This window comes from Catharus ustulatus, chromosome 1 (genome assembly GCF_009819885.2).
Source record: "Catharus ustulatus isolate bCatUst1 chromosome 1, bCatUst1.pri.v2, whole genome shotgun sequence".
Taxonomy (NCBI): Eukaryota; Metazoa; Chordata; class Aves; order Passeriformes; family Turdidae; genus Catharus; species Catharus ustulatus.
The window spans coordinates 82,841,956-82,866,514 of NC_046221.1; the positions used below are offsets into that span (position 1 = coordinate 82,841,956).

Below are 24,559 nucleotides of genomic sequence, written 5' to 3' on the forward strand. Positions count from 1 at the left end.
CCCCAGTACTCTTATCAACTTGGTGGCCCTCCTCTGGACGTGCTCCAGCTGTGTTTGGCTGTGGTACATGTACGCGAGGAGGAGATGAAGGATGGACGACTCTCACTGGCAACAGCTTCCGGTGAGCTCCACCTTCCCAAATCTAGAAAGCAACGGTGGTGCCCCACTTTCCCGCATCAGGGAACCGGAACGCCCCTGCTGTCTCCCGCAGACCGGGGAAGCTCCCGGCCGCTCCCGGCTCTCCCCCGCCCGCCATGGCGGCCGCCCCGTCCCCGCCCGCCGGGCACCGCCCCCGCCGCACCTGCGCGGAGGCGGGCGCGGGGTAACGCGGGGGCAGCGCCGCGCTCCGCCCCGGGCCCGCCTCCGCCGCCCCGGCCCGGCCCAGCCCAGCCCAGCCCAGCTCTGCCCGGCCGAGCCGCAGCCCGGCGGCCACACCGAGCCATGGCGAGCGCGGCGGTCCCCGCGCAGCCCCGCGAATCGGAGGCCCCGCAGGAGCGAGGCGCGGCGGCGCCCGGGGAGCCGGAGCCGATGGAGGTGTCAGGCGGGGCCGGGGCGGCGGCGGTGCTGGGAGAGACGGGGCTGGCCGTGGGCTGCTGCATCGCGGCGGCGCTGAGCTGGGAGCGGCCTCTCCGCAGCCTGGGCGGCTTCGTCTGCGCCAACCTGCTCTTCTGGTGAGCCAGCCGAGCCGGGGTGGGCGCCGGGGCCGGGGTCGGGACCGCCCCCCGGGAAAGCCCCCGCCCGGTCCGCACCGCCCCGCCCGAGCCGGGCGTCTCCTTCCCCCGCCCCGCGCTGCCCTCAGCGCCCGGGAGGAGCGTTCGCCCCCTGCCCTGCTCTGCCGATCGCCCCTCGCGGGGGACTGGCCCGCGCCCCAGCCCAGGAGGCTCCTGCTTTTCACTTCACCTGCGCATTCACGGCATCCCCTGCCCTCGCCGCCGCTCCGGCCCTGGCCGTGGCCCTCGCTCTGAGAGCATCTGCCTGGCCGGCTTCTTTCGCCGTCGGTGTCTGCCCCAGCCCGCACGCACACACGGTCTGCCCCCATAGCTCGCAGCAGGATGCGTGATGGTGATGATGAGGAGCAGGCTAGATGGAAGCTGAGCAGGGCGGCTGCAGGACGCCCCGCCGAGAACTCGCATTTGTCACAGCCGAGATGATCCGCGGGCCCGCATTTCTGTGCAGAATTTTGAAACCTGCTGAAATCAGGTCCCGAGCCCCTCGGTAGTGCTGTGCTGATGCCCTGGTCCACTGCTTTAGAGTTCAGTTTGGGTGTATGTGCTTTTCCACATTGGTGGCCTACTTAGTGGAGTCTTTGTGAAGTGGGCACAACCAGAATGCTACTGCAGTGCACCAGTTCTCTTTTTGGACTAGCTTTTTGTAGTTGGAGACACTTTAGTAGAATAAACCCCGGAGATTAACACAGGGATGTGTTTATTGTTGTGTTTGTTATGTCTCTTCTGTTAATTTCTGTAGGAATAAAGTTGTCTTTCTGTGTGAAACTTCTTTAGGGCTTTCTCGTGATCTTAGGTTTTGCCAATGCCTATATGTTTTTGTGATTTCTGATCTAAAATGATGTTTTATGCCTGCTTGATCATGTAGAGTGATGGATAAATTAGTGCACTGTCTAATAATACTGCAGAGGCCCTTATGACTGAATAGTGTTTCCTCTCCTGTGGGTAGAGCTGCCTCCTTTCCTCTTAAGTGAGCAAGAGGTAAACAAGCAGTGCTGTGGATAATAGCAAACTCTTCTTGGTTCTCTGTAACCCTAAGAGTGTGATGTTTAAACATGCAATCCAAGTCAGAGAGAGAAAACTTCCTGGAGCTTTGTGCTGTGCAAGAAAATCTCTGCCAATATTTTCAAAATAATTTTATCCTTTTTTATCCCAGGAGCAGAGTGTGTGTGACATCTAATTTGGGTTGACTTTTATTATCTGTCTTGCTCTTAGGTATCCATGGTAAATCCTTTCATTGGGAAAGTTACATGGTTTTGCTCTCATTTTCTGCATTCTTCAGAGGTCACCTGTTCTTTCAGCCATTTGGAGGAGTCATAATGCTTTATATTTCTTTGCAACGTGGCTCTGATAAAGTTTTCAGCATCTAGCAGAATACATTTCCATGTCTCAAGGGATAGTAGCTGCTGGGCAACCCACTGGCTATTATTTTGTGAGATTTGATCAAAAGCAAGGTATAATTCAATGCCTGGTAGTCTTAGTGGCAAATTGTTATGTGACCAATATTTGAAGTTATTTTATCAAAATTTATAGCTCACTCTACTTTGTTGCTTTCAAGATGAGTTGGAACAGCAAAGGTCAGGACACAGATTGCTCAATTTAATTTGGTGGTCAATTGCTCAATTTAATTTGGTGGTATTTTACCTCAGAAGGAAGCTCACTATCTCAGTGACAGGGAATTTTGAGAAGTGTAAATGGGCTAAGAGATGTGCAGAAGTAGGAATGATAACCAGTAGACTTCTATGGTTTGGGAGCACCAGGAAAGATCTCGTTAACAAACCTATGAAATCTGACGCTTTGAAAATTAAACAGTCATTTAAAACTAAGGTCACATTTCCCTGCTTTGGTATTGGGATACCAAATCCCAATGGTATGGTGAGTGTTTGCAGTACAGTGTGTTTGCTGCTTCTCCTTTTCTTGTTTGACATCCAGCTGGTCAGCCTGGTTTGTGATGACTCAGACAGTCACTACTGCTTCAGGACTGGGAGCAAGTGTCCACCCCTGCTGCCTGGGAAGTCTCTCCTGGCAGGGCTTTGTGCTGGCTGGAGCCTGTAGGTAGAAGGAACATTTCCTAGCTGTTGTTTCATGTGCCTCTTCTTTCTTTGTTGTGTGCCTATAAGTATCCCTGCCCCATAGGAAGACTCCCATTGTATGTGGTCTCTAATCAGGATATCTCGGAGTTGAGAAGTCTGTATTGCTGGATGGGAGACTTCTCCCACTATAGCAGCAACAGCGCTGGTGGAAGAGGGAGAAAGGGGAGGTGAGGTTTAATTTTACAGTATTTTTAATTTTGGATAAGCAACACCAGGTCCTGCCATCAATTTAATTTTTTGGGACTGTTTTTCTCGTGGTCAGTTTAGTTCTTGTATGTATACCCATGAAAATACTTTGTGTGTAAACTGTTGCAGTGGGAGCTTCTGAGAGTGAACTGTTTCTATGGTGTCACAGGATTTATTTTTTTAATATTCCATTGTAGCCTCTTTTATGTTAAAAATCTCTTAGCCATTGTACTGTATATAAGTGCATTTTTGGCGGTTGCTACTCAAATATTGTACTTGTAAGTACAAGAAATTTACTAACTTAATTTCATTCTGATTTCCTTTATTTTTTTTTTTTTATATTCCTGACAAATAATTTTGGACCTTTAACAAGAGAGTAATAAAAGTAGACAAATCTGGCTGCTGAAAAAGCATTTTTTAGTTACCACATCCATTATTTTTTCACCATGAAGAACTTTAAGCTTCTTGCCCCAAATGAACCTGACTGAAAATTCTTAAAATGAACAAGGGAGATATATATATATTTATAATTTTTCACCTGACTCTCTGAAATATGATTTAGGTTCTTGTGCTGTATGTACTTTGAAGACTAAAGTCAAAATAACACAGGAAAAGAAGGTTGGGTTTTTTCCCCTGTTTTACAGCCTTTGTACTGAAATGTGAGTGATTGGCCTGAGAATAGAGAAACTATGCTGGTGCCAGAAGTTCACTCCAGGTGTTCTAAGTGTTAGGCTGTTCACTGATAACTTTCAGTCTTTGGTTTAATCTTAGCCAAATATTAACATTCATTCCTAGATTTTTTAATTAGCATTCTATCCTAATTATTATTATCTCTGTGTGTGGAATAGAGGGTATAGTGTCAGCTTTTTGTTCTCCCAATCTGTAATTTAAAATTTCTACAAGGTCAGAGGGACAGCTTTATTTTCAGTAATTCTGTACTGTTCCATGTGTTTTGTAGTTTGCAGATATCTATTTCAAATATGTCTTCTATCTGCAGATAAATGTTTCAAACCTGAGTACATTCACGTCTGCAAGGTCATCCCTATATGCATCAGTTGCATCTGTTCACCAATTGCCCGATTTCCTAATTTCCCTAGGATTTTTTTCTGAAGAGAGGTAGCAGAAAGACTGACATGTAATAGATCTTTTCTCTTCCTGTCTCTTTCTGGAATGAATTTACTGCATTACCCTGTTTGCTATTCTCTTCACCAGCCCAAACCCACATTTTTCTTTGAGGATTTTAATATACCTTCTGACTCCAGAAGGTATATTTGCATGTTAGTGCAGGTCTGTTCTTAACAATGTTACATTATGTTATTGTACTGGCTCAACAAAGTAACTGACCAACTCTGTAAAATATCAGTCCTTGATTTAGACAGGTGTGCAGGCCTAATTTGCTCTTAAAAATAGTCTTTTGTCACCATCAATACCCATATTTTTTGTTTGCTTGATCGGTCTCAGACTGAGTGAATATTTCCATTGTCTGATAGAAACAATCAAGAGAGAAAACAATTGCTTTTATGTGAATTGTCTGTGTGCATTGCATCAGGTAAAGATTGTGTATTTTCCAGACAGAAAATCTAATTGCTCTTTGAATGTTAGTAACAAAACACACATTCAGAGTTCAGAACCTTGGTGTGTTTTATTTTTAAGTATCCAGTTTGTTTTAGGAGTTGTTACTGAAGTGTTTGTTTTGTTTTAAAGTATCCAGTTCAGTTTAAGATTTGTTCTTGAAGTGTCTCTTACTTGAAATCTCTGCTTGGCAATGACGAAGTATACCATGAAGAGATTTCAAAGTCCTTTTCATTCATTATTTTATTTTTTTCAATGTAAGAAAGCAATACTAAGCTAAGCATTTCTTTCATGTATTTGCACACAAGTTGTAAATTCTACCACTACTATACCTTGATGGACAGCTTGCCTATAAAGCAAGATTTCTGCCCATTTAGAGAGCAGTATGCATGCACAATGTATGCTTGCATTTTTATTCTTTGTTACAAGACGTACAGCAGCCGTGTTTTATATATTTGTGGACTGTACATTTTTGTTCATTATTGGCACTGACTTGGCTATCACTGGAAATATAGTCCAGGGGAACTACTCAGACAGGACATTCATGGTGATAAAATGTCAAATTAAGTGAGAATTGGAATAAAAGAAATCTTTGAAATCAAAACATAAAGAAAAATACATGAAAGTTAAATGAGCTGAAGTAAGGCAGGGTGTTGATATTCTGAGGCCAGTTTGTAGTATGTTGGTCTTCGGATCACTTAATTAAATTTGTAACATCTTCCAAGTCAGGAGAACACATAGGGATTTTTCCTTATAGCACCACATGGTTTTGAATGTGGGAAATTTTGGTCTTTGGCTTTTGTTACAGGAAATCTTAGAGCTACATTCATAGTTGTTTTAGGATTACTTCCCTGAAATCCAAAGTATCAGGAGAGCACACAAGTGAATACTCCTGCCTTAAATTCTAATAAGAGTTTATGTCTCTGATCACTCAAGTAGGAGTGGTAGAGAAGGTTAAGTATTGACATTAGTCTTTTGTTTGTAGTGATAACACATTCATTATCAAAAAAGAGAAGAAAATTCTGGCATGGATAGCTTTAAAATTCACTGTGCATTCTCGTGAATGGGTTTCTTATACGGTTGCTAGTTTGTTTCTTCTAGTCTGATAGTTCTAACTTAATTTGCTGATTTTTGCTAAGACTTTGTAACCTATAGGTATTGAGATTTATTTTATCACACCTAGCTATAGTGTAGCAAATTGCTGATATTTCTTAAAGCTTTAAAAAATGTTTGTGGTTTGTTGTTTTTTGCTTCCTAGAAGGTAGTATTCCAAAAATACTCTTCCTCAAGTAAAGCTAAAATTCCAACCTCAGCACGAGTTGTCATATAGTTTTAAGGTCTACTTGTTTTTACTCAGGAAGTTTTAGGTTTATGTTCACTTTTCCAATACAAATGATGAAAACTTTTGAAGGCTTTGGAGGTAGAAAAGTGGAACAGAAAATTAAATTAATTTGATTTTGTTAGCAAAAATAATTAAAAGCCATTAACAGCTTTTTAGTGACAGTTTGCATACTTTTGGCTGAGAGATTAGTTTACAGGAATGAAAATTGACATTGTTTAAGAGCCAGATGGTGTTACATAAAAACCTGGACAGTTGACAGCATTTTTCAACCAATAAGATGAAATCAGGATCAGCCAGAAAAGAAATCAAGTGGGGTAATTGCAGAAAAGCAAGCATTACTAAACAATTTAGGTTCAAATCTAGGAGAGAAACTTGAAGGAAGATGGAAATCCAGAACAAAGGAGAATAGAAATGAATTGCAGCATGGCTTGTGTTTATTCTGTCTTGATGAAACATACATATGCTGTGGCTAAAGCAGTTGTTTGAAGAGAGAAATTATAGTTTCTTTGTGTATTGCTTAAAAATAATGGAACCTTTCAAATAGTAAGTAGAATTTTGAGAACAATGGACGTTTTAGAGGGATATGCTATGCTCCATGGTAGATGTTACAGGACTAATGAGAGTATTAAAGAAAAGGAGATTTAGGGCAGCACGGTAGAGGTGCTACTGCTCAAACTGCTGCTACTGTATCAGAAAATGGGATTAAGATTTCTTCTGTACTTTGCCTGAGCATAGGTTAATTAAGGTCATCTGGGCATTTGTCTGTAAAAACAAAGCAAGCAAGGTTATTTGATGTTATGTGTTTAAATCAAAATAGTTTTAACTTCCATGGAAATATCATCCCCTGTTTTCACTGACGTACCAGTAGAATTTGATATCACAGTAGACTCAGAAGGTATGTAGTTTAGGTCATTTAAACTTTCTTCCTCTCAATTGTTTTTTATGTGCCTGTCTGAATGCAACAGGTTACAGTAAATCTGATCCAAAAGCACAAATATTGAAACATGATTCTAACTGCTGCATTCCTCAAGAGGTTTCCGTGTAAACAGCATGCGATAATTTTGCAATGTGAAATTATTAACTTAATTCTATTTCCCAGAACCACCGATATACTTCCAAATGTACCTGTTTATAAGCACATTTCTTTTTGGTGATTAAATGCAAAGCATTGGAACTATTTTTATAGTGTTTTTTTCTTAGAGACTTATACTATTTTTGGTTTTATTTAGACTTATTTTTAAGTTTAAGAGCTGGTTTCTTGAGTTGGGGTAGAGAAAATACACTGTTTGACTTCCTATTCTATGTGTTAACTTAAGATAGCATTGTCCAGACATCTTTGCTTTTGCCCTGAAACCTATGCACAGACCTTCCAGAGAAATACCCCTTCTACAGATGGCTGTCAAAGTAACAATAATTTAAATTTCTGGGAGTCTGGTTCTTAGGACAATAGATTTATTTATTATTCAATTCTTTTTTTCCTGCTAAATTCTAGAATGTTTTCAAAAGAAAAACTGATTTGGTCTGTGCTTTCTGGCTGAATAAATATGATCCTAATCTTTTCAATGAAACCTGACAAATAAGCTCTTTGAATAAAAGGTTGATGGCTGAGTTTTTTTGTCTTAACAAAGAAAAGTTTTTAAAAGTGATGCAGGTTTTAGAATAATAAACATACCTTTTCTGCTTGAGGGGTTTTTTTAAATTATTTGTTTATTCTTATGTGCCTAGTGATAGAGTTTTTAGATTTCTGGGTGCTATCCAATGGGACACCCTTTGCTAGCTGGCATATGGGTTACAGATCAGCTGCTTTTCAGTGCTTCATTTCACTCTCTTTGAAATATCTCAAATACCTAAGATTTTGGATGGAACTCTTATTTAAAGAAAGACTTGAAGTGAAAAATGGTGCTTCTTTCTAATTTGTGTCTTTGTGGAAGGTTTTCCTCCACTAAATTAGACATGATCTAAACCATTTTTAATACGCATGTTTTAACAAGCATTCTATAACAGCATTTCACAGGTTTTCAGCTAAACATATATACAGCTTTCTAAGTTCAAGGTACCTAGAGTGCTGGTGTGCATATTTTAAATTTTAATTAACATCAGATGTGGAATAAATGCTTTTGAAATTATTTTATTCAACAAATCATGCTTTTTGGAAGGGTGGGGAGATTTTTTAGACTGAATTTAAGTCTTTGTTGCTTCTAAAATTTTTGACACCAGATGTGCTTTTACATGTTAATTCCTTCTCTTTATCACAGAATCTGTTGTGCCATTTTTTGTGTATTTTTCAGACATCCAGGTTGACAGTTAAATGTAATATAAATATAATAATATTGCACCAAATTCTATTCTATAAAGAGATCCTACCAAAATAAGTATAACTTTTTGTATAACTAAAGTGTAACTGCATAACTTACTCTGCCTTAAGTGAAAATCTACACTTTTTGTGTAGGAATTGGGAAGGGATTTTAGCACTATAGTTCTTGAGCAGTTATCTAAATACTTTGACTCAGATCCTGTATCTTGGTTTCAGCTGGGATGGAATTCTCTTTCTTCCAGGTACAGTGTTGCAGTGCTGTATTTTGGATTCAGTATGAGAACAAAATTGATAACAAACTGGTGTTTCAGTTGTTGCTGAGCAGTATTTACCCTAAGTCAAGGACTTTCCAGTTTTCCAGGCTCTGCCAGTGAACAGGTGTACAAGAAGCCAGGAAGGAGCAGAGCCAGGACAACTGACCCAAGCTGGCCAAAGGGATATTCCAAACCACAATGTGTCATGCCCAGTACACAAGCAGAGAGGAGCCAGCCAGGAGCTGCCCATCACTGATCAGGTTGGGCTGAGCACTGGTCAGCAGATGAACAGTGGTATTGGCATTCACTGGTTTTCCTTGGCTTTTATTCCTCTCTTTTTTTGTTGTATCACATTTCATTTATTATTGTTGTTACTCTTATTAACTTTATTTCAATTATTAAAATATTCTTAAGCCCCAGCTTTTACTTCTTTCCATTCTCCTTCCCATCTCACCAGGGCAGGAGAAAAGTGAGAAATAATAATTGCCAGCTAGTGTTATATCACAACACCAAGATATACTGAAGGAACAATAGGAAAGATACTGGATTATTGAGTTCTGATTTCCAGTGTTTTGAGTCTTGGATTTCCATATTTGTAGATGCAGCATTTTGATATTTACAGAGGCTTAGTATGAAAATCATTTGTATAGAAGAGCCATTCATGTAAAAGATGTAAATTTCGTATACATGAAAACCAGGATTTTCAAAACTGCTTTGGGATTTCTTTTCAGTTAGGAGAGTCTAAGTGTTAAATTACCCGTAAATAAAATAGAGTTGAATATATATTTTTTCTTTTTTATTAACAGGAGGGCAAACAAAATTATTAACCCAGTGATCAGTAAGGGCACAAGCTTTCTGATACTACCTTTACCATGTATTTCAAAAATTGTGTTCCGGCAATGTACAGTAATTTCACGAATACAAGCCGCACCGTTTTGACCAAAATTTTGCTCCCATACTGGAAATGCGGCTAATACTCAGGAGTCGCCAATATGTGAATAATTTTCTGACATTTTCAACCCCGGGAGTGCCAACCAAGTCAGTGCAAACTGCAAAGTCAAGCTCCTGCCAGTAAAACCCTGCATTTATGCGGTTGTTACAAATTGGTTACTCTGTTGTGCGGCAGGTGGAGCTGCTCCGTGCAGGAAACACAGGGGGTGGGGAAGGCGGGGCAGCTCTCTCCTGCTGGCCCCGCAGCTCAGGGGGCTCCTGTCCCCGCGTACCACCGCCGCAGGAGCAGCTAGGCTACATCCCCACCTCCCATCGCCGCCACAGGTGCTGGCGGGCTCTGTGCCCCCCTTGCCGCTACGGGGCAGTGCTGGGCCGGGGTGACCAAGCCCAGTGGTGGTGGCAGCTGGCCCCAAGCGGCCCCGCCGAGTGGCAGCGCCGAGCTGGGCCACCCAGCCCTGTCGGTAGCCCCAAGCCCTCATGGCCTGAGCCAAGCCAGTAAACCCCGCCCTGCCACAATTCTGTTACTATTTGGCAACTTTGTTGCACACAGGTCCTTGCTGCGAACGACAGAGCGGCTTATACTCAGGTGCTGCTTATTTATGGACAGAAAACAAAATGTTTGCCAACACCCGGCGATGCGGCTTATACTCAGTGCGGCTTGTATGCGTTAATTTACTGTACTTCATGCTGTAATTAGAAGAAAACAAGCCCTCTTCCCCTTCCCCAGAACTCTTGCTTGAGACAGTCATCAGCATTTTTTGCAACCAGACAGGTGTTGATTGCTCCAGCAGTAAGTGTGGAAGAATAGTTTACATTCAGCTCCAACCAGGAAATGGTTACCACCAGGAAACAGTTATTACCACAAGTCCTAGTTTGGAGGACAGGTGTCTGCTAAGAAAGGCAGGAGCCTCTCTTTAGAATGGAGAATGTAAACCCCCTCCCTCCAAATTATTAGAATTTTGAAATCAACGTGGTCTCAGTTAAAGATATGGGAATTAGGAATAACAGTTCTTTACTAAGAAAATTAAAATAGAAATACAGTACTACAAAGCACAAACTCCAAAGTCAGAGTACAACCTGACACCCCGTCAGTCAGGGTGTTGGTAGCAGTCCCATTAAATGGTGGTTGTAGTCCTTTTGTAGTGACAGGTGTGATTCAATTGAAGCAGTGCTCCTGTAGAAGGTGCAGTTTCCCTCCAAAGGTCCAGTGGCAATGTGGAGAAGTCCGGTTTTCCTCTGGAGTCCAGATGGAAAAAGGGCTCCCTTAGTTTCCCAAAATCTCATTTTTCATCTTGGTAAGAAAGGCTTGGCTCTTCCCCCTGGCTGAAGCATCTCCCAATGGGATGAAGTAATTTTATCAGTCACACAGTGGGACTCAATGGGCCATTAGCAGAAGATACCTCCTTGGAGGAAGGATGGATTGTGAAAAGATAAAGAACAATGCCCCACCTGGTTTCAATGGGTGGCCCATTAGCAGAATATCTCTCATGGAGATGAGGATCACTGCCCCACCTGGTCTCATCAGATGGTGATAGAATAGATACTTTTGATCACATCCTGTATTGTAAACCAAGACATTATCCACCCCTTATTCTATTACCATCTGCATAATGACACCTTACACACCATTCTCACTTAAGATTAGGTTTCCCTGCGGTACACAATGGGTTTCTCCATCTTTCTGCATTGCCCACCAAGTGTAACCAGGTCCTTGAGCAAAGACAATCCCAGGGATGGGTTTGTCCTTGCCCGAGATGGGACTAATCCAAGCAGTCTTTCCTAAAATACCTTTCATGTGCACCACAGGGACTTTATCTCCATCCACTATGTGCAAGGGTTCAGACTGGGCAGGACCAGCTTGATTGATGGACCCTCGAGTGTTGACCATTGGGGTGGCCTTTGCGAAGTTCGTTTCCCAGTTCTTGAAGGTTTCCCTGCCAAGCGCTTTTAGTGTGGTCTTAAGCGGCCCGTTGCATCATTCAACTTTCCCGGCAGCTGGTGGATGGTAAGGGATATGATATATCCATTCAATGCCATGTTCTTTGGTCCAGGTGTTGATAAGGCAGTTTTTGAAATGGGTCCCATTGTCTGACTCAATTCTTTCAGGGGTACCATACCTCCAAAGAACCTGTTTCTCAAGGCCCAGGATGGTGTTCCAAGCAGTGGCGTGGGGCACAGGGTAGGTCTCCAACCATCCGGTGGTGGCGTCCACCATGGTCAGCACATAGTGCTTGCCTAGGCGGGTCTGAGGCAGTGTGATGTAGTCAACTTGCCAGGCCTCCCCGTACTTATATTTGGACCAATGCCCACTGTACCAGAGGGGTTTCACCCACTTGGCCTGTTTGATGGCAGCGCACATATCACAGTCATGGATAACCTGAGAGATACTGTCCATGGTTAGATCCACTCCTCGGTCTCGTGCCCACTTATACATGGCGTCTCTGCCCTGATGACCTGAGGCATTGTGGGCCCATCGAGCCAGGAACATTTGTCCCTTGTGTTGCCAATCTAAGTCTATCCGTGACACCTCTATCTTTGAGGCCTGATCTACCTGCTCGTTGTGTCGGTGTTCCTCATTAGCCCGACTCTTGGGGACATGGGCATCCAGGTGACGAACTTTCACAGGTAGCTTCTCTACCTGGGTGGCAATGTCTTTCCACTCGTTGGCAGCCCAGACCGGTTTTCCCCTACGTTGCCAGTTTGCCTTTTTCCACCTTTCCAGCCAACCCCACAGGACATTGCTACCATTCATGAATCAGTGTAAAGGTAGAGCTTTGGCCACTTCTCTCTCTCAGCAATGTCCAAGGCCAGCTTTGAGTTCAGCAAGTTGACTTGATCCACCTTCTCCTTCAGTAGCTTGTGCAACCTGTCATGTGGGGCTCCATATGGCTGCTTTCCACTTCCGGTTCATCCCCATGATGCGGCAGGAGCCATTGGTGAAAAGAGCGTAGCATGTTTCATCTGCCGGCAGTTGGTTATACAGTGGGGCTTCCTCAGAGCGGCTCACTTGTTCTTGCTCCTCGTCATTGGCGAGACCAACATTTTCACCTTCTGGCCAGTTCGTAATTATCTCCAAAATCCCAGGGTCATTTGGGTTTCCAGTATGGGCATGTTATGTGATGAGGGCAATCCACTTGCTCCATGTGGCGTTGGTGGCGTGGTGGGTAGAGGGAACCTTTCCTTTGAACATCCACCCCAGCACTGGTAGTCAGGGTGCCAGGAGGAGTTGTGCTTCCGTGCCGATCACTTCTGAGGCAGCTTGGACTCCTTCATAGGCAGCCAAGATCTCCTTCTCTGTAGTAATTGGCTTCAGACCCTCTGTAGCTCCGGCTCCAGAATCCCAGAGGTCGGCCTCGAGTCTCCCCAGCCACCTTCTGCCAAAGGCTCCAGGACAAACCATGGTTCCCGGCTGCAGAATAAAGCACATTCTTCACATCTGGTCCCGTCCTGACTGGGCCAAGGGCTACCGCATGAGCGATCTGCTTGATCTGGGCAAAGGCTTGCTGCTGCTCAGCACCCCAGTGGAAATCGTTCTTCTTACGGGTGACCAGGTAGAGAGGGCTCACAATTTGGCTGTACTCAGGAATGTGCATTCTCCAAAAGCCTATGGCACCTAGGAAAGCTTGTGTTTCCTTCTTGCTGGTTGGTGGAGACATCGCGGTGATCTTATTGATGACCTCAGTGGGGATCTGGTGCCGTCCATCTTGCCACTTTACTCCCAGGAACTGGATCTCTCGGGCAGTTCCTTTGACTTTGCTCTTTTTAATGGCAAAGCCGGCTCACAGCAAAATCTGGATGATCTTCTCTCCTTTCTCAAATACCTCCACTGCCGTGTTCCCCCACACAATGATGTCATCGATGTATTACAGGTGTTCTGGAGCTTCACCCTTTTCCAGTGCAGCCTGGATCAGTCCATGGCAGATGGTGGGGCTGTGTTTCCACCCCCGGGGCAGACGATTCCAGGTGTACTGCATGCCCCTCTAGGTGAAAGCAAACTGAGGCCTGCACTCTGCTACCAGAGGAATGGAGAAAAATGCATTGGCTATGTCAATGGTGGCATACCACCTTCCTGCCTTGGACTCCAGCTCGTACTGGAGTTCCAGCATGTCCGGCACGGCAGCGCTCAGTGGTGGAGTCACTTCATTCAGTGCACGATAGTCCACAATCAATCTCCATTCTCCATCAGACTTGCGCACGGGCCAGATGGGGCTGTTGAAGGGTGAGTGGGTTTTGCTGACCACCCCTTGGCTCTCCAACTCACGGATCATCTTATGGATGGGGATCACGGCATCTCGATTCGTCTGGTACTGCCGGTGGTGCACTGTTGAGGTGGCAATTGGCACTCGTTGCTCTTTCACCTTCAGGAGTCCCACTGCAGATGGGTTTTCTGAAGTCCAGGAAAGGTGTTCAACTGCTTAATGCCCTCTGCCACTACAGCAGCTATTCCAAAAGCCCATCTGTATCCCTTTCGGTCGTTGTAATAGCCACTCCTGAGAAAGTCTATGCCTAGAATGGGCGGTGCCTCTGGACCAGTTACAATCGGATGTTTCTGCCACCCCTCCCCTGTCAGGCTCACCTCAACTTCCAGCAAAGACAATTCCTGTGATCCCCCCGTCACCCCAACAATGGAAACAGTTTCTTCCCCCACATGTCCTGATGGTAACAGGGTACACTGTAAGCCAGTATTAACTAACACCCTGTGTTTTTGTGGCTCTGATGCGCCAGGCCATCGGATCCACACCCTCCAATAGACCCTGTTATCCCTTGCCTCTCCCTGACTAGAGGCAGGGCCCCTCTAGTCCTAGTTATTATTTCCTTCATGGGCATGCATAGTAGAGGTTCCTTCAAGTGGATCTGACAGATTATCCTCCCTTCTGTAATACCCTGCACCTTGATTATGGAAGTTTGAGGCTACCTTCACTTCAGCAGAGCTCCCTACGTTAGTGTTTCCCTCCCTGAGTTGATGCACCCGTGCTGCCAGGACAGAAATGGGTTTCCCATCCCATTTTCCCATGTCTTTCCCATGGTCACATAAAAAGAAGCACAGACCAGCTCGTGGGGTGTACCCTCACTCCCTAGCTGGGGGGCATTGACTTCCGACTTTGGAGTCTGTGACTCGCACTGGTGCTGCATTGATTTTCTTAATCTCCTCTCTCATCCCTCTCATCTCCTCCTTAAACTCCTCTTTGAGTTCTTTAACCACAGCAGAGACATGAGCCTGGATTGGGCCATTGATCATGCTCTCAAAATTTCTGAGCTTGTTAGCAACAGAACCCACTGTCTCTTGGTTGTTGTTGGCATTAATCATTGCAATGAAGGTGGTGTATTGAGATGGTCCCAGGTCTGCCAGATTCCACAGCATGTGCCCTGTGCACCTGACCTTGTCAGGGCCATTGTCATGCTGTCCATCCCTCCTAAAGAGTACCTCCAGTACTGCCACTTCCCTCAGCTGTTGGATCCCTTCCTCGAGTGCATTCTATGGTGGTGCTCCTGCATTCTCTCTCTGTGGACAAATCTCTCTCTTACACTCATTAAAAGCTGCTCCCAGAGGGAAAGGGGATCTGTCTCTCTTACGAATACCTGATCTACACCTGAATCCTGGGTCAAAGGTCCCAAATTCCTTGCCTCAGTACCATCCAGTTGCACACCCGCACCCATAAGGTCCCAGACCCGAAGTAACCAAGTTGTAAAAGCATCACGGCCCCATTGTAGAATGTCTTTTCGCAGATTGTGGAGATTTTCATACGATAGGTACTCAGTGACAATCTCAATCTCTGGTTCCCCTGCTGGTTGTGAGGGCCCTCCTTTATTATCCTTATTGTCTAGGTGCTTTGTTTTTGTCTTAGACTTTGTAGTTTCCGCAGGGGCGACTGCTGCTGGCTGTGAATGTCCCTGTAGTTTAGTTGGAACCTGGACAGACATGACGTTAGTAGGTTCCACTGCAACATCATTGGATTCTCCCTTTTTAGGGCAGGGGGAGGGTCTCTCACCAGCTGGGGAAATGTACTCCTTTAACATCTGGCCTATCTCCTTCACTGGAACCCCCACCCACTCCAGGTGGTTCCTTTCTGAGGTGGGCTCTGGGGCAGGGTCAGGCTCTGGGGCAGCATCCCTAGTTTCTGGGGCAGGGTCAATGTCTGCAGCACCATCTCTGTTTCCTGGAGTGGGTATCAGGGTTGTTATTCATCTTAATCCCCCCTTATCTCTAAATGTTAAATAGAACAAGCCTATCAGTAACACAAGCCACTGTATGATATCATTAGCATTTAGAGGAGGTCTGAACCCTTCAAAATGTGGTGGGGTAGACCCAAAAATCTGGGTGAAGGGTTGAGAGAAAACTTCCCCTGGTGTCATTCCCTCACAGTAAGTACCATTATTAAAGTAACCCCAAAAATATACAGTGAGTGTGTGATAGCCCTGAATCCATGTACCCGCCTTCCAAAGGAAGTTAAAAATCCATGAATTCCTCAACTTATCAACCCATAAAGCAAACTGGGTAACAGCCACAGTAGCTTAGTTATAGGGCCCATGTTTAGATAAGGGCCTACAAATGGGAAAATTACAACCACAACCTCATGCCACCCAAACCAGGGTAAACTAGACAACATATAGCCACCTAATGAGGTTTCTCTATCAGCACACAAAAAATAGGTGACTCAAGAACTGTTATTCCTTTTGTCTCTCGATGCCCCAAAATCTGTCCTAGTTTGGGGGACAGGTGTCTGCTAAGAAAGGCAGGAGCCTCTCTTTGAAATGGAGAATGTAAACCCCCTCCCTCCAAATTATTAGAATTTTGAAATCAAGGGGCTCTCAGGCAAAGATATGGGAATTAGGAATAACAGTTCTTTACTAAGAAAATTAAAATAGAAATACGGTACTACAAAGAAACAAACCCCAAACCCTGACAAAGTCAGAGTACAACCTGACACCCCATCAGGCAGGATGTTTGTAGCAGTCCCATCAAATGGTGGCTGCATCCTCCTGCAGTGACAGATGTGGCTCAGGTGAAGCAGTACTCCCTCTGAAGGTCCAGTGGCGAAGTGGAGAAGTCTGGTTTTCCTCTGGAGTCCAGATGGAAAAAGGGCTCCCTTAGTTTCCCAAAATCTCATTTTTTATCTTGGTAAGAAATGTTGGGCTCTTCCCCTGGCTGGAGCAACTTCTGATGGGATGAAGTAATTTTATCAGTCACCCAGTGGGACTCAATGGGCCATTAGCAGAAGATACCTCCTTGGAGGAAGGATGGGTTTTGAAAAGATAAAGAACAATGTCCCGCCTGGTTTCATTGGGTGGCCCATTAGCAGAATATTTCCCATGGAGATAAGGATCACTGCCCCACTTGGTTTCATCAGATGGTGATAGAATAGATACTTTTGATCACATCCTGTATTGTAACCCAAGACACCACATCTTTTCCTTACCCAAATGCCTTCAGTGTAGATGTTTGTCGAGACAGTGTTAGGTGGTCCCCCTGTAAGAGCAAAATACATACAGCTTTGAAATTGGCAATTCGGTATTGTCAAAATGCACTAGAAATATTTTCTGTCCACAGGGAGGGCCACACTTGCTTATCATTGTCTGATTGGAAGAAGACCAGTTCTATGGAAAGTTCTGGCTGAAAGGTGTCAGTAAATTTTCGCCTAAACATTTTATGAGGAAAAAAGTTATATACCAACCTGTGCTCTTTAGAACTCCACAGAATTACTCTGAAGAGTTTGACCCCTAGTTTTAAGATGTAAATATGAATTTGTGGAACACAGAACTGAAGTCCTGAAGTCACTCATGCTGCCTGCGTGTCATAAAAATTGATGGTAAAGCAAAGATCCATGCTCACATTTGTGTTATTGACAACTTTCATTTATTTATGTGATTATCTCTAGAATTCATCTAAGGATAGATGGTTATTAAAAAAGTATCTGCTAAACCTTTCCAGAAATAACTAGCACTAGTTGCTGATAGTCTAAATAATTTAATTTGTGAATAAAATGTTTTCTTATGTTTACAAAGTGTAACTCATTCATGGTTCTAGAATGTTTTGCAAAACCTTAACAACTGAAATGAAAGAATCAAATTAATGTATTTAACATTTGAAACAATTTGCTACTTCTGTGCCTTCCCTGTATCTCATTATACAATTAAAAATAGCTTTTGTCACTCCCCATAAGTTTTTAATATGTTTATTGACTGCAATATTGTATGATATTGTTTAGCTTAAAAATTTCTTAGCTGGCTCATGACACTTGAATAACTTTGTACAATCCAGTTTGTGCAGTTAATTGTCCCAGGTGCTCTGGGAAAATTCTGGTGCGCTGTTAGATACCTGCTTTTTGATGCAACAAATTGACAGTAATGACATATGACCATCCCATATTCTAAAGAACTGGAGAAAAGAAGGAGAAGGTGCCTTAGGGTACTTTTATATCTTTAGGTTCACCATCATGGAGTTGAAGAATTTCCACTTTTAATTGTGGAAGTTGTCAAGTTTTGATTCTTACTTGAGCAGTTTAGAATCATTTCATCATTATATACAACTTCAGTATAACCAGGCCCAGAAACAGAAACTGTTGTGCCTCTAAGTTCTAATGTCAGCATCTTACCAAAAAATATTTGCCAACCACTTCTACTAGCCTAAAATAGTCACAGAATGAAAGTATCATTCAGGTTGGTAGGAGCTTCATGGGGTCTCTAGTATGACTTGCAGCTCAAAATAAGATCAGTACTAAATTCAGATCAGATTTTTCAGGGTTTTGTCTTCACAGCCATCAAGGCTGGAAATTCCACAACCTTTGTGCTTAATCATCCATTAATATCGCTCCTATTTCATTTTACAAAAATGGGTTCTTGATCTTCCACAGTGGAGTTGAGTGGCAAGCTTGGTCCATCACACTTACATTCTTCCAACATAGAAGAACATAGGTTCTTCATAGGTCAGATACTCTGGCTTGCTCAAATGTGCTCCAGTTGAAACACATTGCTTGGGTTCTTACACAATTAAGCTTTTGAAAGTCCTGCTCCATAGTGGTCTGCCACCTGCTTAGCACATCCAGTAGCTCTTTCACTTGAGTGCCCTGGACCAGAAGACATCCTTCCCAGTGACACCGCTTGCCATCAGGGCAGGGGCTAGACATTTCTTGCAACGTCAAACTAAGGTGGCTATATCCCAGTCCTGGGCACCTCATGACTGGTTTTTTTGCAGCCCTGCACTGTCTACAGCAGAATTTCTTGTCCCTTTGTTGTGCAACTGTCCTGTAAACTGCTGAAGTAGTTATCTAGAATGTGTAATTCTGTACATTGTTTTAATCTTCGCTTTCTTAAACCCCCCGTTCCCCCCAAAAAACATTCAAAAAATACTGCAGAATTCAAGGGGGGAACAAGTCTTGGTTATGTCTCTAGTAATGGTTTTTATTTCCACATCACTTGTAGAAGAAATTAATTTGAACTTCAGTCTGTTTTGTTTATTGCCTAAAAAAGATCATGTTCAGTAAGCTTCTCCTCTTACATAGCCTTCTTCTACAGAACGGAAAGAGTGCAGCATATAAAGATTTAATTCTGGAACCTTTTATTTGTCATATGTGTGTGTTAAAATAGGCTGTACTCTTAAGCTTTTTTTTTTTTTAAAGAAGGGGAAAAATGCCCTAACTTTTATTAATAAGCAGAAGTACCACAGAAACTGTTATTCTGCTTGCTATGCGCAATGTTGATAATTCCTAGAAAAATTCTGAATCCTGACAATGGTAGTGGAATAACAAGTGATTTTCAGATCCCTGCATGTTGAACTAACCATTTGATAGATTTATGATAGATATATGCCAAAATGAGTACAAGGGAACCTTATCAGCTTTTCACCAGAAAGGAACTCAAGGACATAGATCTCTGACATATAGCTCGCAGCTTTTCTAATCTGTGTTGCTCTGGCATCTGAGGGCTGACACAATCTGGATGAGTGAATTCACAAGGGGCAGTCTTTCTTGCAAACATCACAGTCTAGATAAAGAGCTAATAATGTTAAGGCATGGGAAGTTCAGTCAGAACAATTCAAAGCTCTTCAAAAAATTGAAGAGTCCATGTTTGGTGGCTACATTAACTGCTTCAACTAGTTTACAGTTCTTCCCCTCAAACATTGGAGCAGGGAGACTGCAGTATCAAGAAGGTGGAATGACATGACTTAGAAGCATCTTTCAGAGTGGATGCTGCCTTGTTAATCCTTGTTTGCTAATCCTGGTCCGCATTAGTGCAATTGTTTTTAACAGCAGGTGACAGCTGTGATTGCTGTGAAACTAACAGTTTGGTTTAGTTGTAAGCATTAACTAGGTCAAACATGTTCTGTGCATTTTTTGAAAGATACACTAAGCCTTCTTAGTAAGCATCTGATCTTACCTTGAAAAGCTGGTAAGATGTGTGTGTACATGCACACATGCACACAGTTGTGCATCAATTTTGGTATTGATGTGCGTATTTGAGACCAGCAAAGAGTGGCCAATGGTAATTGCTAAGTCAGGGCATTCTATGTGATTCTATGGACATTCATGCACAAGCACCATGAAGACCCTATAGAATGGACATGGTACTAAGCCCAAAAGATTTGAAGGTCTGCATTTGTTATAAACTTCTGCTACCTAGAAGTTGGATGAAGAATTTTTCACTTGATTTTTTTATACAGCATCACATCTTGAACTTAACACTTACACACAGTCAAAGATTTTTAATGCTGAATAAGATTACCAAGAAAAATAGTAGGACAACATGATGCAAAGCTGTTACAAGTTTTAATTTATTGAGCTATGATTGGGCAGTTTATTTAGAAGTTGCCCTGTAATCATTTTTCTCTACATTTCTCTGTTGGTTTTCTTGAGCTGGCTGAATTATAAAAAGGTGCTGATTTTATAAATTTCTTTTATAAAGTAGTCTTATAATTCAAATTCTCTACAGATATAAAAACCCTTTATGCTTGGATAAAATCTTCAGAGTGAGATTTGTGTTTGCATTGGAATTCATATACTGGTCTGCTCAGGGTGATTTGTAAGATGAGTTTGTGTTAAATGTGAAAATTAGTGCCTTGGACAGTGGCTTCTTACTGGTTTTGGCTAACCTCAACATTTAAAATTAATTGCTTTTACTTGGAAAAATTACCTTGTTTACTACTTCTATTCAGATCTTAGATTTACCAAGTGCTCAAAATCAGCTATTAAAATGCTTTAGCTTTTTTATTTAGTTAGTTGAATTTTAATTCTTTTTACTTCACACCCTTTTTTTGTGAGTTAGGGTATTTGCCAGTAAAACAGATAGAAGATCTAATCTCCAAACACACCTGGATAGAAAAGTCAGCAGTGCATGAGATTATAATTCATACTTTCTGAGTCTAGATCTGTTTGACTTGACTAGACATGTTCTAAATATTATGTAATTAAAAACAAAATTCATGAAAGCTTATTATGAAGACAAGTTTTAGTGTTATGCTGTGATATAGATTTACCTCATCTTTGTGTTTGAAGGAATAATTTGTATAAAAATCTTATTTAAACATAGGTTCTGTAGGAAACAAAATTTTAACTTGTTTTGTGCATTGTGCCAAGACAATTAATTTTAATGAAGCCACGGTTAATTTAAAAGCAGTATTTTCTATGCAATAATAAAAATATTTTGTTTTCTTTTTTCTCTGTGCGTAAATAAAAGTATGGACAAAAATCTACTACAAACTCAGTGTTTAATCTTTGTATCTTTGAATGTCATGCTCAGAGCTCTCAATATTTGCTTCTCATGGAAAGTTTGTGGGGAGGAACTGAATTCAATTATTGCAATCTGAGTCTATTTCTTCCTTTTTTTTTAGTAGCATTATTTATTAGTATTATTTATTAGTATTAGAAGCAGCTGTCAGTTTTTGTATGCTTCCAATGAGTTTTAAAGTATTCAACATTTATTCTTGATATTCTAGGTTTGTTGCATTGACCCCTTGGAGAGTGTATCATCTGACTTCCCTTATAATACTTGGAGTGTTAATTTTTCAGATAATGAAGGATTTGGTATTCTCAAAGCTGCAAGGTAAGTGTGCTGCTACAGTTCTGTGCTTGAACACCCACAATTTGGAACATGCTAAATCATTACTGAAGCCTGGTCAATATTATGATTATTGTAGAAGTATCAGCTAATTTTAGAGTGAGATAGTAGATCTTTGATGGTCTATTTCCATTTTCAATTAAGTTTTGCTGTATTTTATAGGGAGGGCATTAGGAGATTTGTTTTAGCACTTAGATGAGTGTTAGGAGTGGACAGTCATTCTTGTTTCACAACTGCTAGGTCTGAAAATGCATTCTTTCTAAAATACAAAGTTTTCCAAAACATTCATACTTCTTCCAAATAAATCATGTAATTTTTAGAAATTTTAGGACGTCCAATATGAATTGGTGAAATTTGTAAATAGATAGAGAAATTACCTATCTTAGCACAGCTGTAATAAGAAGTAAGCAGTATTTTCTTTTTACATTGTATAGCATTTTGTCTCTAGAGTCTTATGTGAATACAACTGATTTTGAAAGGGATTTTGAGTTTCTTGGCTGGTCTGGTGTTTTGGAGGGTTTTTTTGCAATTCCTGTCCTGTCCTTCATTACTATTTTGAAAATTCTTTGACAAAATGCTCATCATAAATTTTTAATTTTCATTGCCATGAAGATTTTTTTTCAATATTCTTATTTTTCCTTTTGTTTATTGTTAAATCCCATGCAAAGTGTTTGAAAAACCATCTTGCAAAAGCAAGAAATAGTGTCAGAGAAGCATGGTATTCCTCTTTGATGTACTAACACTTAATTTCTGACTGCTAAAGTCTTTTGTTCCCTGCTAAATTACAGCAGGTATTTACTACCTTTTCTGAAGGATGATTTACTGGCTTTCCTTTTTCTGAGAGTCTTGGTTACCATTCTGTTTCCTGCCTGAGTATTACAAGCCAAGAGGGCAATTTATAAAGCTGAGCGGAATTTGATATTTTATGCTCTGTGCTGTATAAATCACATTGAATGCCTTACTAGCTGGAAGCCAATGATTTAAGTAAATTCACTTGTACCTGTAAATGATATTTTTGTACTGACCAAATCCAGAATGTATCACTCTCATGTTTATGTGATTATTTAACCATTCATTTTAGAGATGAGGCTAGGAAGACTTCTGTTTCCTAGCTTATAGAATAATTATTTACTGTAGTAAACTCATTTATTTTTTTATTGTCTTTGATGGCATTGTAGACAAAGTTCAAGAAAAGTCAGGCTCTGGAAGTAATACTGTAGGAGTCTTGCGGTAATGAATATAAATCAATGAAGTGCCTCTCCAAAAAGCAGAAAAAATTCCAGTTTAACATATCTGTGTAGCTGCTTCATGCCTCCAGCCAGCCACTAGATGGCAAGACTATTACAGATTCATGAGAAATGTAAAGTGGTTGGCAGTATGTAGAAGTAAAGGATATGTTGATGTAAAAGTTATGTTGATTATCATCTTGATGGCATCCTTCCCTGTGGAAATGTAACTATCAAAGATTTGAATTTTTCCATGTATTATTTTAACTGTATGCTGATTTACAGAAAGCAATTCAAGAATTTGAATTTGGGATATCTTTATCCTACACTGTAAGGTAAAGATAATAAAGCTTCCCTGCTTGACTAATGTGGAGAATTCCTTGGTCATTTTGTCCCAGTTCTGAACATGTTCTATGAATAAAAATTAAAATTCCTTCTGATTTAGTGCATTGTATTTCATCTTACATTTCTACAATTGCAGGTGCGCAGCTTTGGAGGGCCATCACTGGCAAGTAGGTATTTTATTTTTAATGCATGGTTTTTTATTACTTTATTTTTTATAGTTGGTCTAGAACTTTTTTACATGTTTGTTTTCCTTTAATAAATTGCTGAATTATTTTGATCTGAAAATATTTTCTAAGTTTATTACTGCTTGTTCACAGCTTTTAATACATTCTTTCTTCTGATTTGTTATAGGAAAGTATAGAGTAATATATCAGAATAGTTCTAGAAATGCTTTTTCTTACACTAGGATTATCATCACTGTGTTTTCTGAGAATGAGTGCTTTCTTTGAAAAGTGGAATAATACTATGTTGGTCAAGGAGGTAACTTTTAGAAGTTCATTATACCAGTGCTGCTGACTGAAAGTAGGTAAGCTTGCTGGGGTTTCTTTTTAAATCAACACAAGTAATTGATTGTTATAATTGCCAATAAATATTAGTTGATATCCATATGGATAGAAATTAATAATTCTGAAGCTTGTTGTCTTGTCATTCACCTGTCCTAGCCACGTATTTATGTCATGTTAGTGGAGAGTATATAATTTATTTAATTTGTGGCAGTTGTCCTGGTTCCAGCCAGGACAAGGTTAATTTTTGCACTAGCCAGAAGGGATGTGGCCAGGACCCAGAGGTTACTCTCTACCACCTCTCCTGATGTTCCAGGGGTGGGGGCAGGAGTGCCTTCCAGGTCAAGTAGTGTGGCATCAGGGTCAGGCATGGTTGAGGGTTTACGTATGGCATGTGAATCATTCACCTGCCACATAAACTCTGATTTGTTGCTGTTGCTGTTTGTTGTTCTTTCTCATTGCTGTTTCACATAAATTTTTATTTCAATCCATGATCTTTACCTTTTATGTCTCCAGTTCCCCTGACCAGCCCTCCACAGGGGAAGGGGTGATGGGGGTGTGAGCAAACAGTGTATGATTTGGAGTGTTTCAGTGGGAACACTGAATTGGGGAACAGCATTCCTTAAGCACGGCAGCAGTATAAGCAATGTCTAAGGGATTTGCAGACAATCTATTTTCAGAAAAAAAGGTTGCATATTTAAGGCATTACTCTTCTAAACAGACCACCAGGATTTATTATATATCTGACATAACTTGAAAGCATATCCACTGGTACACTATTGTATTATAGCCTGACAGTGAAGAAACAGTAATGCAGAGTTAAAAAAAGGAAGATACCAGGTTTTGTTGTCCTTCTAGAGACAGATACTAGTGTCACAGAAATTACAGAAAGCAGTTCAGATGTGCAGCTCCTGTACAGTTTCATACCTCTAAATTTCCAGAGGTATGAATTCTCTTCAGACTTTCCTGTAAGCATGAAAAGAAGCAATGTGGAATT

General features: G+C 41.6%; 1 protein-coding gene across 1 annotated transcript in view; it reads left to right on the forward strand.

The window, feature by feature from the left end:
- Positions 1–441: 441 nt before the first annotated feature.
- The window catches only part of LOC116997134 (reticulophagy regulator 1-like), a 74,690-nt gene continuing 50,572 nt past the window's right edge, over positions 442–24,559 (forward strand). Inside the window, exons 1-3 of the mRNA XM_033061409.1 lie at positions 442–671; positions 21,367–21,473; positions 23,196–23,226. Of these exons, the coding sequence (XP_032917300.1) occupies positions 442–671; positions 21,367–21,473; positions 23,196–23,226 (368 nt within the window). The remainder of the gene's footprint in view (positions 672–21,366; positions 21,474–23,195; positions 23,227–24,559) is intronic.